General features: G+C 42.1%; 1 protein-coding gene across 2 annotated transcripts in view; it reads left to right on the top strand.

Moving 5' to 3' along the window:
• Positions 1-478: 478 nt before the first annotated feature.
• The window catches only part of HEXB (hexosaminidase subunit beta), a 59,348-nt gene continuing 41,583 nt past the window's right edge, over positions 479-18,243 (top strand). Inside the window, exons 1-5 of one of the 2 annotated variants that reach the window (XM_082836382.1) lie at positions 479-769; positions 4,232-4,377; positions 9,239-9,304; positions 14,907-14,953; positions 15,229-15,339. In XM_082836382.1, the coding sequence (XP_082692508.1) occupies positions 519-769; positions 4,232-4,377; positions 9,239-9,304; positions 14,907-14,953; positions 15,229-15,339 (621 nt within the window). In that variant the 5' untranslated portion in view covers positions 479-518. The remainder of the gene's footprint in view (positions 770-4,231; positions 4,378-9,238; positions 9,305-14,906; positions 14,954-15,228; positions 15,340-18,243) is intronic. The other variant, XM_082836381.1, reaches the window with a different exon arrangement.

The raw sequence follows: 18,243 nt of genomic DNA, 5'->3' as shown, positions 1-18,243 counted from the left end.
GGGAGTCTTAACCACTGGACCACCAGGGAAGTCCCTATCTTCTGCCTAACTTTTAACCTCCCATCTGTTCAAAACTCTGTCCTGAGGGGTTCTGATGGGAGGCTTTAATAATTAAAGGTTTATTGCAGTTATAGAAAAGTCCAGACTGAGGGGCAAATAAGCACCCGGTTATCTGGTGTTAGGGGTGGGGGAAGTTAGGTGTTCGTGGCGTGCGTCGTGCAGTTTCTCTAAGTCCAGAGGCCGGGAGGAGACCGCGAGCGCTGCAGGCACGAAGCCAGCGTCCCGCTCGCCGCCTGGAAGAGTCCGGGGTTGGGCTGGGCGGGGAGGGCAGCTGGGGCGGGGCGGGGCGGTGGTCGCTCTGGAGGCGGAGCCGGGGCGGAACACACAGTCAGCTGACTCTGACTCACGCGCGCGCGCGCGCCGCGCTGCCTGCTTCCCAGCCGGGGAAGAGAAGTCCGGTACCGGGGCAGCAGCTCGGGCATACCTGGCCGACCGCGGAAGAGAGCAGCTGAGCAGCCATGGAACGTCGCGGGGTGGGGTGGCCGAGGCTCCCCAGGCTGCTGGAGCTGCTGGCAGCGCTGGCGGTGCAGGCAGTGCGCGCCTCCGCCATCGCCGCCGCCTCGCCGGACCTGAGTCTTTGGCCCATGCCTCTTTCCGTGCAGACCACCCCTCGCGTGCTGCACCTCTCTCCCGACAACTTCTTCTTCGGCCACAGCTCCACTTCCAAGGCCGGCCCCTCCTGCTCACTGCTGCAGGAAGCGTTTCGGCGGTGAGTGCTCCCGACGGGCGGCCGGGCGGGAAGGGGACCCGCAGACCCCGGGCCGGGGCGGGACAGACCACCCTGGGACGCAGTGCAGGAGCGGGGGGGGGGGGCGAGAGGAGGAACACCTGAGCGCTTCTTACCACCTGCACAGCCATCCAGCCGCGCTGGCGCTCTAATCTCCATTCGACAGGGGAGGAAACAGTCTCCGAGTCGGCCAGTGACCCCACCAGTCACAGGTCTAGAAGATGGCAGAGCCGGCTCGAACCAACACGAACTGAAACCCAAGCTCTTCCCCTTCCCCTCCTGTCTCCTGAGGAGCTTCCTGGGTGCTCTGGAACCCTGCTTTGAGTGCGGGATACTGAGTGGACGGAGTACGTTGCTCAGGGTCAGTGGCCGTGTTCGCCTCGGAGAGGAGAATGGGGTAGACGAAGAGGAGGGAGGGAAACGGCAGTTTATTTGAAGGGAGTTCAGAGAGGAAGATGAGTGCTTAAAGCTTGGGGACCAGGGGTTCCCCAAAGTTGCTTGTCATTTATAGGCCATCTCTCCCCCTCCCCAAATCTGGCTACAATTCAGATGGCAGAAAGTCCGTAGGTTGGAGCACCGCCCAAACCTCCCCTTCCCTTCCCAAATCTCTATTCCATGCAAAATGCTGGATATTTTCACCTAACTACTTTGATATGGTCGCTGCGCTGCAGTATCTCCTTCTCCTTTTGTTTCCCAGAAACACTTATGTGCTTAACTCTCCCAGCATCTTGTTTAGATCTTTATCATCTCACATTTCCACAGCCCTCATGTCTGTAAACCCGTTGGCCACAGGGTGAATTGTGTAGTGAGGAGGGAGCCCACGGTGCTAGCTTTTGGGGTTTTTTTTGCCTTTTTAAATTGATGTAAAGTTGATTTACAGTGTAGTGTCACAACGCTAGCTTTGCTAACTACACCATGTACAAGACAGATTGCACTTGGGGAGATGTTTCAGTAAGGCTCACTCTGCGACCTGTGTGGGCAGGACTGTCCTGAAGGTGTTCAGTGCCCCGAAGGATTGTAATTTGGTGCTGACAGTACTACCCCTTTTCTCCCTCAGATTTTGGCCGCCTCTGTTCCTAGAGGTCATTATAGTTGAATTGTGCCTGCAGGACACCAAGCGGCTGGTGGAAAGATGCAAAACTAGTTTAATAACACCTGCTGGCCCCAGGTAGGCCTGGAGCTTAGGCGGAAGAGGCTCAAGAAGTTGATGGCAGAGATGTTTTCTTCTCCTTCGGTTGTGTACAATTAAAGGGCGATCGTTACCCTCAGTTTAGATGCAGACTCCAATGAGCCTTTGATGTGGAATCTGCTAACAGGTCAGAATGGCTAGAGCCTGGATGAAGAAGTAAAATCAGGGTGGTTGGTTGCCTTGGGGTATCGAGAAGGAAAAAGTACCCGCAGGCCATGTAATGGAAGATCATGCCTAGGAAATCTTTTAAGAACAAACACACCATATTTGCTTCGGGACTCAGTTCATAAAATTGGATTTTCCTTCTGTGCCATCGTGCTAGTAAAGTAAGGACTCGGTAATAAGCTGAAGTGATAGGAGTATGGCAAGAAAGCGTGGAAGACTTAAGTTAACCACGGTTAGATAACCAGAACTTGAATCAGCTGTGAGACGGTTTAAAAACAAATCTTGGCATCTCAAGGCAGTGCGGGTACTTACCTGAGGATTGCCTAACTAATTCATGCCATGTGTGTGAAGCAGCTATTAATTATACCCTGCATGGTTAGGAAGCAGGTTATAAAACATTAGGCCTGTATGGGGATATATGTATACGTGTAGCTGATTCACTTTGTTATAAAGCAGAAACTAACACACCATTGTAAAGCAATTATACCCCAATAAAGATGTTAAAAAAAAAAACATTAGCCCTAATGGCTAAGACTTGAAAGCATTCAGGTGAGCATTCTAGGAACTCAGGAGGGGCAGTATCTCCTTCAGGGTAAAAGCATGATGGGGTTGTTCCAGAAGCTCTAGGCCGTGGGGAACACACAAGTTTGTTCAGATTCTCTGTCTCCTGTCTCCTGAAGAGCCCAGTTTCTATCTCAAACCCTGCTTTGAAACACTGTGCATTTTGCAGGCAGAGTTCTGTCTGTTTGGTACGTGGCTGCTTCCTCAGCTTCTAGAACAAGATATATCACATGCTAGTTACTCTTTTTTTGTTGTTGTTACTCATTTTTTTTTAATGAACAAATAGCTTTGCTCCCTCAGTTCCTGAAAAGCTAAATTAACCCACAGACCTTGCACACCGCTGCGCCAGAACCCTTTGAGTTTTCTGTTAGAGTTTTAATATGCAGAGCCAAGATTTTCCTTATGTGGGACAAGCCAGCACCTAACTCAGATCTCAAAGCCGCTGGCAGCTGTAATTTCCCTTAAAAATTGTTTTTAAAAATTGTGGTAAAATATAAGATCCCTGTCTTAACCATTTCTAAGTATACAGTTTAGTGATCTTGATTTCCTTTTCAATCTGTCAAGGTTTTCCTACGAAAAAGGTCCTCAGCACCTTCATCTGTTCCACTGTCTCACTGGTTAACTTCCATACACTCACTTCCAAGTTCATCAGAACTCTCCCAGCTCTCCTTACGTCCCTGGAAAAACACAAGATGGTCTTACATATAAGTAGCATATACAACCTTCTGGCTTATCAAAATCTATTAAATATCATAGGCTTTGAGGCCTGTGTGATCTTGTATCTTCTAGCACCTTCAAATGTTTATTTAATATCCTCTTTCCTCTGCCATTCGGGTACCAGCAGAAGGTAAATTTTCAAGGCCCTAGTGAGAATTCTGTGGTGTTTGTGTATTAGCTAGGATACTTTTGTTGGAAGGTAACAGGAACCCTGACTCAGTCTGGCTTGAGCAAAAAGAAAACCTATTATCTCATGCATTATGGAAATATAAAAGCAGGCAGGATTTCAGGGCTGGTTGGCTAAGTGGCTCAACAGTATGATTAGGAAATCCGTATTCCTTCCACCTCTGCTCTGCCGTCTTTGGTGTGGCTGCAGCTGGTCTAAGTATCACGTACAGAGAAGTTTTCTTCTTGGGGCTCACTTAGGAGAGGAAGCATCCTCCCCACGTCCTCCCACCCCTGCCCCATCACTGGTCAGAATTGACTTGCACACCCAGGATTATTAGTTTGGTTATTGGTCCTTAATGGGGACTTCATAGGAGTCACTTGGGATTGTGGCAGGGGGACTTTTAAAATCTTTGTGCCTGGATCATGCGCTCGGAGATTCTGATTCTGAAGGTCTGGACATCAGTACTTGTTTGCAAAAGGCCCTCCATGTGATTCTAATGTGCAGCTTGGGGTGAGAGCCTCTAGTTGGACTGATATGGGGTAGCAGGGGTTTGCGGAGTCAACGACAGTGTCTGCTACCACATATGTATTTAAAACTTGGCTACAGTGCTTTAAAATTTTGTTTGAATTTCTCTCTCACACAGATATTACGACTATATTTTTGGTTTCTACAAGCGGCATCATGGCTCTGCTGATCTTCGTGTTGGAGTGGAGTTGCAGCAACTTCAAGTCTCGGTTGTCCTGGACCCAGAGTGTGACACTTTCCCCAAGATCTCTTCGGATGAGTCCTGTGAGTACCTATGTCATGTGAACGTATTGTAAACAAAGCTGCTTGTCACAGGCTCGAGTGCCAGAAGCTGGCTCCATGCCGTGAACTATTGTGAGCTCTTGACCAGTGAGTTTATAATTCCTATTTTTAAAATTACCATTAGGGGACTTCCCTGGCGGTCCAGTGGTTAAGACTGTGCCTCCACTGCAGGGGGCACGGGTTGGATCCCTGGTCGGCCGAACTAAGATCCCACATGCTGTGAGGTGTGGCGCAAAAAAAAAAGAAAATTACCATTAAAGTCTGATGGCAAAACGAATACATAGTTGTTGTAGGAAATCTTTAAGTACAGTAAGTGAAGAGGAGGAAATAACTTACTCATAACCCCAGCACTCAGAGTTAACCACTGTTATTTCAGATTTTTTTTGCAGTGATACATTTAAATATTTTACATAGATATAAATAGAAACATGGTAAACAATGGCATGAAAAAGGGGTAGTTCTGTACCTGTGGTTTTTCTGTTCTGCATAACAATCCATTACAAACATGTATTTCACTAAATATTTTTCTATGACAGCATTTTTAGCCTCTGAATAATGTTCTACCAACTGTACGGATGTGTCAAAACTTACCTGGCTTATCCCTGATTTTTGGGCATCTATGTAGTTTACTTTGAAGACAAGTCTGTGCTGATAGGCATGCTCTCTTTTTTTTTTTTTGGCTGTGCTGCACGGCATGCGGGATCTTAGTTCCCCGACCAGGAGCCGAACCTCTGCCCCCTGTAGTGGCAGCACGGAGTCTTAACCACTGGACCGCCAGGGCAGTCCTGGCATGATCTCTATTTATAATTTAACTTGACACAAAGATAATGCAGAACTGGGAGGGGTGAAGTGTTGCATTTTCTTTTATATTTATGTTGTATTATATATGTTTCATCTTCATTTATATTGATTGACAATGTAATCAACATTTAGCTACATGATTCTTCTTGTTTGCCTAAAACATTATTCTCTAAGGCTTTTCCTAAATTGTTCTAGAAGGAATAAACAAATGGGCAGCCCTTTTCCATAGAGTGTACTGACTGGGAATAATGTGGAATTGTATCAAGGAATCAAAGAGCAATCAATGGGTGATATAAGATTAGTGCAGAAAGAGCAGACTGGTGAGTCAGGTGTAAAAACAGAAAGGAAAATGCATATCTTAGAGAAAAGAGTGACTCCTTTGTTCTCAGACTGCCTCACAGACAATTAAGTACATCGCTTCATCCTCTCAATAGAGATGAGATTTCTTAATACATCTCTGAAAAATAACTTAATTTCTCTTCAATTCTGTAGCTGTTCTTAGAAGAGAAACAGGATGATTTGCCAACATCAGCCATGGGATTTTACTTGACAGTCAGCACTCGGACACTTTATTAATTAGGTTTTGCAATCTGAATTGAGAAATGGTCATTAAATTACCAAGGAATCTTTGCTGACAGGCAATACAATGACATATTGTAAATTCCAAAAAATGGAACATATCGAGGCTGGGGAGTTATAGCCTATCTTCCATTCAGCTTTTCAAACCCTCTTTTTTCTGAAAGGGAAGCTTCTGGAGACAAGCTGCCTGTGAAATTTTCTGGTTAAAGGATAAACTAGTTTCAAACTAGTTGATGATGATGATGATAAAAGTAACACACACAAATGGAAATAACAAGATATCAACCGTTGTCCAAGAGTATGAGGAAATTTGGAGAAAGTGACAAGTGTTACAGCATCATCAATTAAAATAAAAATATGTATACCCTCAGAACCAGAAATAGACTAATTTCTACCTTAGAGAAATAATTACATACATCAAGAATGTTCCATGCAGTTTGCCTGCAATGATGAAGATCTATAAGCAAAACTAAATGTTCATCACTAGAAGAATGGCTAAATATATCTTGTCAGTTGACACTAGAGAATACTATACCACAATTAAGAATAAAGAACTGGAGTTACGAAGAACAGATGTGGAGAACTTGCGAAGATAAATTGCTGAGTTGGACAAAGAAATTTAAATAATGTGTACAGGAGGATACCATTTATAAACCAACATACAAAAGAAGGCACACATAAAGCAGTACTGTATTTTCTTGTTACATGTATGTGTATGAAAATGCCTAAGAAAAGGCCTGATACTTCCTCTGAGGAAAATAGGGGGAGTTGAGTGGGCACCTCAAAGGGGATTTTAGCCTTATCTATAACATTTTATTATTATTATTTTTTTGCGGTACGCGGGTCTCTCACTGTTGTGGCCTCTCCTGTTGCGGAGCACAGGCTCTGGACGCGCACGCTCAGCGGCCGTGGCTCACGGGCCCAGCCTCTCCGTGGCATGTGGGATCTTCCCGGACCGGGGCACGAACCCGCGTCCCCTGCATCGGCAGGTGGACTCTCAACCACTGCGCCACCAGGGAAGCCCACATTTTATTATTTTAAAAAGAGGAACCCATTACTGTTATTTGTATGTACATCCTTCAAAACCACAGTGTGGTGCAAAAAGTACAGAAAGGGATAACTGAAAAAAAAGATGTCTCCTATCCCCTGTCAGGGAGATAATCACTGTTAACACTAAGAATTTGGCTTTGAAATAAAAATTGAAATTCTATAGCTTATTTGTCCATATATTTAGAAACCAAAGTCTCCTTCTAACTGCTCTATATCTGCGGTTTTTGCGTTGAGTTGAATCAGAATCCTTTTAAATATCAGCCTGTCCTCAGCTATTGGAAAATAATTGGCTTGAGGTACATGCCACATGTTAATGTTTTTAGATAACTCTTTAGGCTGACTAATTCCAGGCTATCTCAAAACTGTAATGTGGCAAAAACTGGCTTTTAAACAGTGACCGGTGGAACGGTAAGCTCTATCTAGGTAGCTAACTAAGAATTGGGTATAGAGGGGGAGAATTGTGGTTAGATTGTGGTCATAATAGCTATAGCATTCTTAGCCTGGCCTTTAGCTAACTCATGACTCTGTTCTTCTGATGGCAAAGGCTACCTTGTCAGAAGACTGTTACCTGATTACTGGCTGTTGATAGAACGGTTTTCCCTACCTGTAGCCAATTATCGTGGGGCAGCCTGGGGTGGTCAGGGTGGTGGAGGAGGAGGATGCAGCCCAAATACGCTATTAAATCATTAACCTGCAGCCCTTGAGTGTCTCTACCGTGGCAAAGTCTGCATCTGTCACACCCCTTTAGCTTTCGATCTCTCTGTGCTTTCTGGTGCTTTCCTTTATCTGTGGATGATTCCATCCCAAACCTCTCCAAAGACTAAGATGACTATTGGGGTAACCTCAGGCAGAGTATGATTTCGAGGACTGAGAGATTAGTGCCCCCTTTGCCCAGAAGCAGCCAACTGGAGCCCCATTTTAGATGGATGTGAACTTTTTATTGAGTGGGACAAAGCTGAATTAAGCTATAATGAGTTAAGAAGTGAGTCTTGGGGCTTCCCTGGTGGCACAGTGGTTAAGAATCCGCCTGCCAATGCAGGGGACGCGGGTTTGAGCCCTGGTCCAGGAAGATACCACATGCCTCAGAGCAACTAAGCCCGTGCGTCACAACTACTGAGCCTGCGCTCTAGAGCCCGTGAGCCACAACTACTGAGCCCGCATGCCACAACTACTGAAGCCCGTGCGCCTAGAGCCCGTGCTCCACAACAAGAGAAGCCACCACAATGAGAAGCCCGTGCACCACAGCGGAAGAGTAGCCCCCGCTCCCCGTAACTAGAGAAAGTCTGCACGCAGCAACGAAGACCCAAAGCAGCCAAAAATAAATAAATTAAAAAAATAAATATTTGAAAAAAAAAAGAATTGAGTCTTAAGATTTAGGATAATGTTGGGGAAGGTAGGTACAGGGCAAGTAGGGGAGCACAGGGAGGGAAGGGACAGAGTAGAGAAGACTCTCTGGCCTTAGAGGGAATGGAAGATTGAGTGATACTGGAGGCTTCACCAAGGAATTATGGGCACTGAGGAGTTTGCACTTTTGACTTAAATTCTTAGCTTAAGTAGGACCCTACTCTGTAGTGGGGTAGTTGGAGAGAATAACTCTCCTGCAGGGGAAAATGAGGAATCATGGAGGTGACACCCAAGTTCCTGACTTGAGCAAATCAGCTGGTCGGAGTGTGGTGCGCGATGAGCCCAGAGCCCGACAGGTGAAAGAGGGAAGAGTGCAGAGTGGGGCATGTGGAGTTAAAGGAACCTATAGGACTTCTAAGTGAGGATGTACAGGAGGCAGTTGGAGAAACAGGTCTGGAGCTCAGGAGAAAAGAATGATCCAGAAATAACCAATTATATGTTTAGGGAAATGTGTGTTATTGAGGGATTAAAGACAAACATTGTTTTCTTCCAGTTTTGAGATATAATCGACAGCACTGTTTAAGGTGTACAGCGTCATGATTTGACTTATATCATGAAATGATTATCACAGTAAGTTTAGTGAGCGTCCGTCACCTCATACAGATACAAAGTTAAAGAAAGAAAAAAATTGTTTTCCTTGTGATGAGAACTCTTAGGATTTACTTTCTTAACAGCTGTCATATACTGCATCCAGCCCTGTTTACTATATTCATCGTGTTGTGCATTACAGCCCTAGTACTTATTTATCTTATAACGGAGTTTGTACCTTTTGACCGCCTTCATCCAATTCCCTCTCCCACTACCACCCGCCTCTGGTAACCACAAACCTCATCTCTTTTTCTATGAGTTTGTTTGCTTTTGAAGTATAATTGACTTACAACACCATGTTAGCTCCTGTTACACAACATGGTGATTCGATATTTCTACACATTTCGAAATGATCACCATGGTAAGTCTAGTTACCATCTGTCACCATACAAGAAACATTTTGTTTTTTTTTCCAATACAGATACTTTACTTGTGAAAGGACCAGTGGCCTCGCTCACTGCCAACAGAGTTTGGGGAGTATTACGAGGTAAGTTCTATGTCATTGTTATTTTCTAGTAAGGAAATGTTTTCAGTTGCCACTTTGGGAAATGAAACACAGCAAAACTTTGCTTCCTTGGGCCCTTTATAGAATGATTTGTTGGGTATTTCCAAAACAATGCCATTAAATATATACCACTTAAAGCATGGGAGGAAGATCATTTGACTTTTTAAAAATGCTTGAAGGTTATTACATTCATAATGCTATAATTCATTGATGTTCTTGGGACTATAATTTTTTTTTTTTTTTTTTGCGGTACACGGGCCTCTCACCGCTGTGGCCTCTCCCGTTGAGGAGCACAGGCTCCAGACGCGCAGGCTCAGCGGCCATGGCTCACGGGCCCAGCCGCTCCGCTGCATGTGGGATCTTCCCGGACCGGGGCACGAACCCGTGTCCCCTGCATCAGCAGGCGGACTCTCAACCACTGCGCCACCAGGGAAGCCCTATAATTTTTTTTTAAATTTATTTATTTTATTCATTTATTTTTGGCTGTGTTGGGTCTTCGTTGCTACACGTGGGCTTTCTCTAGTTGCGGTGAGTGGGGACTATTCATTGCGGTACGTGGGCTTCTCATTGTGGTGGCTTCTCTTGTTGCGGAGCACGGGCTCTAGGTGTGCGGGCTTCAGTGGTTGTGGCACACAGGCTCAGTAGTTGTGGCTCGTGGGCTCTAGAGTGCAGGCTCTGTAGTTGTGGCGCACGGGCTTAGTTGCTCCACGGCATGTGGGATCTTCCCGGACCAGGGCTGGTAGGCGGATTCTTAACCACTGTGCCACCAGGGAAGCCCCAGGACTATAATGTTTATAGAGTTATAAACGGCTCTGACCTCCTCTGATTCAGGAATTTTGTTTCATCATTTCTTGCTGCCTTCAGTAGCAAGCATTTCCCTTCTGCATTTGTTTATACATTCAAACAAAAATATACTCACGTATTTTTTTCTGAACCAACCTATTAGTGCAGAAGCATGAAAACAAAGAGAATAATCATTTCCCCAGTAAAACATGTCCAACTGTCCATGTGGTGGTGATGTTTTCAGCTTGATACGGTAAGATGCTAGTGATGTAGATGCAGCGTAAATGCATGTGCCATCGCATGTGAGAGTCCTTCAGCTCAACTCGGTTCTTCTCCACCGTCTCCTCATGGGAGTTGTACTTGATCTCATCACCAGCTTTCATCTGAATGCACTGGGGAATGGGACGATTCTGCTTCTGTTTCTTGGCCAGGAATCATTTGATCCTAGGAGTGTTGTGAGAAGACAAGGTCAGGAACACGGTCAACCATACACACCATGATGGCTGAGAAAAGAAGAGAACCCTTCCCCCATTTTAAATTCCTGTGGATTTAGAAATATAACAAAGTTTGCAGGAATAGCATGAAAAGATAAAAATATACTCTAGAGTGATTGGAGGTAGTGGGCAGAGAGGAACCTTAAAAGCTTTTCCAGTGACTTTCAGTCTGAACTTCAAAGTTCGGGCATGGGACGTTTATTTTTGCTGTTCAAAAGCTGCTATTACCTCTTCTTTCAAGTAGATAAGATTTTGTTGTACTGGCTTCCAAATTAGTATAGTTTTGAGAAAGGAGAGTAATTTTCTTTAATGTGAGCAAGCCAACCAAAGTTATTAAAAATAAAGAAGAAAAAACAAATAAAGAAGGCTTTGGATTCGACTCAGGTGAGTGTTATCTAGAATAAAATGATCAATGTTACTGCTATATGTTTTGTAGTCATAATAATAATGGTATGATTATAATCATTGTTACTGCTATATGTATTATAGTCATAATAATCGTATGATTATGATCTTATTTCAAAATATGACATGAAAATAGCTATAGATGTTTACCGCAAATGTAACTGCAAACATTATCATGTAGATCATTTATATATAATGTTATGTGATTTTAAGCTTTTGTCGGTCTGATGTACCTGTCTTGTCGGGGGCCTGTTAGGGAAAACGGCTTTATTGATGTTTGCCCTGATCCACATCAAAATAATAGAACTTTTGAGAGCATTTTGTGAATCTAGTCCAGGAAGGCCTAATTTTCTGCTTACTGTCAGACTTTGAAAGTAACAAACGTGCTCTAAATGATAATTGAGTGTATTGCCACTTAACAGAAAATTCCAAAGTTATTCCTCCTGGTATGGGCCTGTATTGGGGGTGGGAGGGAGGCGTAGCAAAAATGACTTTGAACTTTTTATTCTTTCCTATTTCCTATTTTTTTTTGAGGTATAATTGACATAACATTATATTAATTTCAGGTATACAGCACAATGACTTGATATTTGTATATAATGCAAAATTATCACCACAGTAAGTTCACATCGTCACCACACATAGTTAGAAAAATACTGTTTTTCTTACGATGAGAACTTCTAAGATTTTACTCTTTTTAGCAACTTGCAAATAGGCAACACAGTATTTATTAACTATAGTCACCATGCTGTACCTTACATCCCTAGGATTTATTTATAAACGAAGATTGTACCTTTTGACCCCCATCACCCATTTTGCCTACCCCCTACCCCTGTCTCTAGTAACCACAAAGCTATTCTTTATATTTATGAGCTTGGTTTTTGTGTGTGTTTGTTTAAGATTCCACATCTAAGTGAGATCATTCAGTGTTTGTCTTTCTCTGACTTATTTCATTTAGCATAATGCCCTCAAGTTCCATCCATGTTGCCCCAAATAGCAGGATTTCCTTCTTTCTATGGCTGAATAATATTCCGTTGTGTGTATATATATATATGTATATATATATATATATATACCACATCTTTATCCATACATCCATTGATGGACAGGTTGTTTCCATATCTCGGCTATGGTAATGCGGCAATGAACATAGAGGTACATATATTTGGGGGGTTAGAGTTTTGTTTTCTTTGGATAAATACCCAGAAGTAGAATTGCTGGATCATGTGGTAGTTCTAGTTTTAGTTTTTTGAGGAACCTCCATACTGTTTTCTGTAGTGGCTGCACCAATTTACATTCCCGTGAACAGTGCATGAGGGATCCTTTTACTCCACGTCCTCAGCAACCCTTGTTATTTCTTGTGTTTTTGAGAACAGTCATTCTAGCAGGTGTGAGGTGATATGTTACTGTGGTTTTTTGTTTTTGTTTTTGTTTTTGTTTTTGCGGTACGCGGGCCTCTCACTGTCGCGGCCCCTTCCGTTGCGGAGCACAGGCTCCGGATGCGCAGGCTCAGCAGCCATGGCTCACGGGCCCAGCCGCTCCGCGGCATGTGGGATCTTCCCAGACCGGGGCACGAACCCGTGTCCCCTGCATCGGCAGGCGGACTCTGAACCACTGCGCCACCAGGGAAGCCCTACTGTGGCTTTGATTTGCATTTCCCTGGTGGTTAGTGGTGTGGAACACCTTTTCATATATCTGTTGGCTATTTGTAGGTCTTCCTTGAAAAAATATCTGTTCACATCTTCTACCCATTTTTTAATTGGATTGTTTGTTTTGCTATTGAGTTGTATGAGTTCTTTATATATGAACCCCTTAACAGATATATGATTTGCAAGTATCTTCATCCTTTGGTAGATTGCCTTTTCATTTTTCTTGGAGGGGGGAGATAAAGGGCTGTCATTCATTCATTCATTCTGCACTGGGTCTTAGTTGCAGCATGTGGGATCCTCTTTTTGGCATGCGGGATCCTTAGTTGCAGCATGCAAACTCTTAGTTGCAGCATGCATGTGGGATCTAGTGCCCCGACCAGGGATCAAACCTGGGCCCCCTGCATTGGGAGCGTGGAGTGTTACCCACTGGACTACCAGGGAAGTCCCAGATTGCCTTTTCATTTTGTTGATGATTTCCTTTGCTGTGCAGAAGCTTTTTACTTTGGTGTAGTCCCACTTGTTTATTTTTGCTTTTGTTTCCTTTTGGTGTCACATCCAAAAAATTAAATCTTTTTTTTTTTTTTTTTTTTTGCGGTCCGCGGGCCTCTCATTGTTGTGGCCTCTCCCGTTGCGGAGCACAGGCTCTGGACGCGCAGGCTCAGCGGCCATGGCTCACGGCCCCAGCCGCTCCGTGGCATGTGGGATCTTCCCGGACCGGGGCACAAACCCGTGTCCCCTGCATCGGCAGGCGGACTCTCAACCACTGCACCACCAGGGAAGCCCAAATCTTTTTTAAATGTTTGGTAGAATTCACCAGTGAAGCCTTCTGGTCCTAGACTTTTGTTTGTTGGGATATTTTTGATTACTGATACAATCTCCTAGTAATTGGTTTGCTCAGATTTTCTGTTTCTTCATAATTCAGTCTTGGTAAGTTTTCTCTCTCAGAATATATTCATTTCTTCTAAGCTGTCAGATTTGTTGGCATATAGTTTGTCGTAGTAGTCTCCTGTGATCTTTCGTATTTCTGTGGTATGTTGTCACATCTTCTCTTTCATTTGACTTTGAACTGCAGGCAAACCTTGGAGATATTGTGGGTTTGGTTCCAGACCACTGCAGTAAAGTGTCTATCTCAATAAAGGGAGTCACACAAATTTTTTGGTTTCCCAGTGGATATCAAGGTTATGTTTACACTATACTGTAGTCTTTTAAGTGTGCAATAGTATTATATGTAAAAAAAACAAGGTACATACCTTAATTTAAAAATACTTTATTGCTAAAAAATATTGATCATCATCTGACAATGCAGAGTTGCCACAAACCTTTGATTTGTAAAAAATGCAGTATCTGTGAAGTGCAGTAAAATGAGGTATCCCTGTATTCTTTTTTTTTTAATTTATGTATATATTTTTAAATTTATGGCTGCATCGGATCTTAGTTGTGGCACGCGGGATCTTCGTTGCGGCATGCGGGATCTTTCGTTGCGGCTCATGGGTTTCTCTCTAGTTGTGGCGTGTAGGTTTTCTCTCTCTAGTTGAGGCACGCAGGCTCAGTAGTTGTGGCACACGGGCTTAGTTGCCCCGCAGCATGTGGGATCTTAGTTCCATGACCAGGCATTGAACCCGCATCCCCTGCATTGGTCCAGTGGGTTCTTTACCACTGGACCACCGTGCAAGTCCCTATGCCTGTATTCTTAGGTTAAAATTTTCCTTGGCAATATAGTTGTCAGCTAGAATGATGAATTTTGGTAAAGTCAAGGCCAGATAGAGGAGTTGGCCTGTAATATAGAGAGCAATCCACTTGAGTAAAAAATGGTCAGGAGATAGTCTTTGCAGGTATAAATAAAACACTGTAAGTTGGGCCTTTATCTATAGTTTCATGGTGTTTTCTGAGCCTCTTTGCCCTCTGTTAAGTTTAGGTACTTCTAAAGTGCCTATACTATTTTACGATAAAAGTTCTTTCTTACAGTGCTATAAATTTATTAAGGAACTGGCATTTTGTTTTATTAAATCACTATTTTGTGTTTATTCAGACAAAACCAAGGGTATGGGTACAATGAAGTAAAGCATTTTTATTAGATGGCACAGGGATTTTTTTAAATTGAACTTTGATTTTAGAAAATATGTTACAGGGTATATGTATAACATATTTAATTTTATTTGCCTTTTCTGCTTATGGTTCTATGTACGGATAATACATCTTTTATTGTCTCTTTTATAAATTAATGCAATAAATTATAAATTTTACTTTCCCTAGGTTTAGAGACCTTTAGCCAGTTAATTTATCAAGATTTTTATGGGACTGTAAGTATGATTATTTTATGTTCCTAACATTATTGGGTAGATATAATACTATAGGAAAAATACAAACTTTTTGGCTATTTATTACTTCTTGAATGTTTTTTCTCCCCTAGTGTGTATCTTATCTGGTAAATGTATATTTCACACTTTTTGTTGGTTTTAAATTAATCTTTTATCCAATACTTGCATAGATAGGTATAATTTATTTATTACATAAATAAAATGAGTACAGATTTTATCTAAGACAAAATAAATAAAAATTTTCTTTTGTCTTTTAGTTCACTGTCAATGAATCCAACATTGTAGATTCTCCAAGGTTTCCTCATAGAGGAATTTTAATTGATACATCCAGACACTTTCTGTCCATTAAGAGTATTTTTAAAACTCTGGTAGGTAATTATTTTATTTTAATCCACTGTCTATTCTGAAGATGTGTCCTTTAATGTTGTTACTTTACGTTGGTTACATATGCTGTTGTGCAGGTTGGAACAGGGGATTCATTTTCCATATACTAAGTATAAGCACTGGGCTTTCTTCCCTCCCTCCCCTGGGAAGTATATTTCCTCTACGGAGAAGTGGAGGCTCCCTTAGGGAATCACTCTCTTGTTTTCATTGGGGTGGGAGAGGGGCTTAACCAGTATTCAGTCAGCATTGTTAAGAGAAAGACTCAGTTTTAATAGTGCCCACTGGCCCTCTGTGAATCATTTGCCAAATCATGGGTCTAGACTTCTGGTTAGGAATATATGGTCATTGTACCTCTAGTTGTTTTTAATTTTGTGATCTCCACTTGCTTTTTTTAAAGTGGCCTAGAAAGGAATCTGAGAGCAGCTTCATACCTAAGGAAGTGTTGCAAAGGAATATGGAACTTCAGGTGGTGGGAGCTTGGGGGCAAGGTAGACATTAACTATTTTCTCTTTTCATTGGTTCATCCCCACCATCACTGCCAGTTTGTAGGGATCGGGAGGTTTTCTGGCCATGTTTTTCTGCACCTTCACCTGATCATTTATGAACACACTATGTTATAAAAAAAATTATTTTTATGTTTACATTAAAACCCTGAATTTCTTTCTCCAAAAGACATTATTGTAATTTTTATGAAAGAAATATATGCTTAGTGTAAAGAGTTTGAATATAGATATGCATAAAATAAGTAGCGATCCCATAATTTCATTTACCAAAGATTGACATAAATTTTTATGTCCCATTTATCTCATTTTAAACTTAAAAAATGAATACCTTAACGTATAATATGACTTCTTTTTTTTACGGAAATATAGTTGACATACAACATTATGTTAGTTTCAGGTGTACTAAATCATGATTTGACATTAGCATACATTATGAAACGATCATCATAAGTCTAGTATCCATCTCTCCCCATACAGAGTTATTACAATATTATTACATCCCCTTGACTTATTTATTGTATAGCTGGAGGTTTGTTCCTCTTAATCCCCTTCACCCATTTTCCCCCACCCCCTTACCCTCCTCCCTCTTGCCAACCACTGTATTTATGAATCTACTTTTGTTTCATTTTGTTTTGTTTTTTAGATTTCACATATAAGTGAGATCATTGATATTTGTCTTTCTCTGTCTGATGTATTTCACTTAACATAATATCCTCTAGATTTATCCATGTTGTCACAAAGGCAAGATTTCATTTTTTTATGGCTGAGTCGTCTCTGTGTGTTTTGATTGGAGAATTTAGTCCAATTACATTTTTTTTAAGAGCCAATCATCTTTTAAATTTTTAAAAAATATTTATTTGTTTGGTTGCACCGGTCTTAGTTGCAGCAGGTGGGCTCCTTTAGTTGCATCTCGCAGGCTCCTTAGTTGCGGCGCGGGACTTCTTAGTTGTGGCATGAGAACTCTTATTTGTGGCACGCATGTGGGAATCTAGTTCCCTGACCAGGGATTGAACCCGGGCCCCCTGCATTGGGAACTCAGAGTCCTAACCACTGTGCCACCAGGGAAGCCCCAGTCCAATTACATTTAAAGTAATTATTGATGGATATGTACTTACTGCCATTTTGTTAATTGTTTTGGGATTGTTTTCATAGTTCTTTTTTGTTCCTTTCATCATCTTTTGCTCTGTTCCCTTGCCATGTGATGACTGTCTTTAGCGTTACGTTCGGATTCCTTTCTTTGTGTGTGTACCTATTAATAGGTTTTTGGTTTGTAGTTAACTGTGTGTGTGTGTGTATCTATATATATAGAGAGATACACATATACATACATATATATGTATAGTTTTATATACATGATTAGGTTATATATACATGATTATTGTAAGTTGACGATCTCTTAAGTTCAAACATTCTAACAACCCTACATCTTTACTCCACCTCTCACATTTAATGTTTTTGACATCATATTTTACATCTTTTTGTTTTCTGTATCCCTATGCTACTTATTGTGGACATAGATGATTTTTATTACTTTTGTTTTTTAACCTTCCTACTAGCTTTTTAGATGATTGACCTACTACTACCTTTACTGTATGTTTGCCTTCAGCAATGATATTTTTCCTTCTGTAATTTTCATATTTCTAGTGGTGGTCTTTTTTTTTTTTAACATCTTTATTGCGGTATAATTGCTTTACAATGATGTGTTAATTTCTGCTTTTTAACAAAGTGAATCAGTTACACATATACGTATGTTCCCATATCTCTTCCCTCTTGCGTCTCCCTCCCTCCCACCCTCCCTATCCCACCCCTCCAGGCGGTTACAAAGCACCGAGCCAATATCCCTGTGCCATGCGATATCCCTGTGCCATGCGGCTGCTTCCCACTAGCTATCTACCTTACGTTTGTTAGTGTGTATATGTCCATGCCTCTCTCGCGCTTTGTCACAGCTCACCCTTCCCCCTCCCCATATCCTCAAGTCCGTTCTCCAGTAGGTCTGTGTCTTTATTCCTGTCTTACCCCTAGGTTCTTCATGACATTTTTTTTTCCTTAAATTCCATATATATGTGTTAGCATACGGTATTTGTCTTTCTCTTTCTGACTTACTTCACTCTGTATGACAGACTCTAGGTCTATCCACCTCATTACAAATAGCTCAATTTCGTTTCTTTTTATGGCTGAGTAATATTCCATTGTATATATGTACCACATCTTCTTCATCCATTCATCCGATGATGGGCACTTAGGTTGTTTCATCTCCGGGCTATTGTAAATAGTGCTGCAATGAACATTTTGGTACATGACTCTTTCTGAATTTTGGTTTTTCTCAGGGTATATGCCCAGTAGTGGGATTGCTGGGTCATATGGTAGTTCTATTTGTAGTTTTTT

The sequence above is a fragment of the Leucopleurus acutus genome (assembly GCF_964270905.1).
Source record: "Leucopleurus acutus genome assembly, chromosome: 3".
NCBI lineage: Eukaryota > Metazoa > Chordata > Mammalia > Artiodactyla > Delphinidae > Leucopleurus > Leucopleurus acutus.
This window is presented reverse-complemented; position numbering and strand designations above follow the sequence as displayed.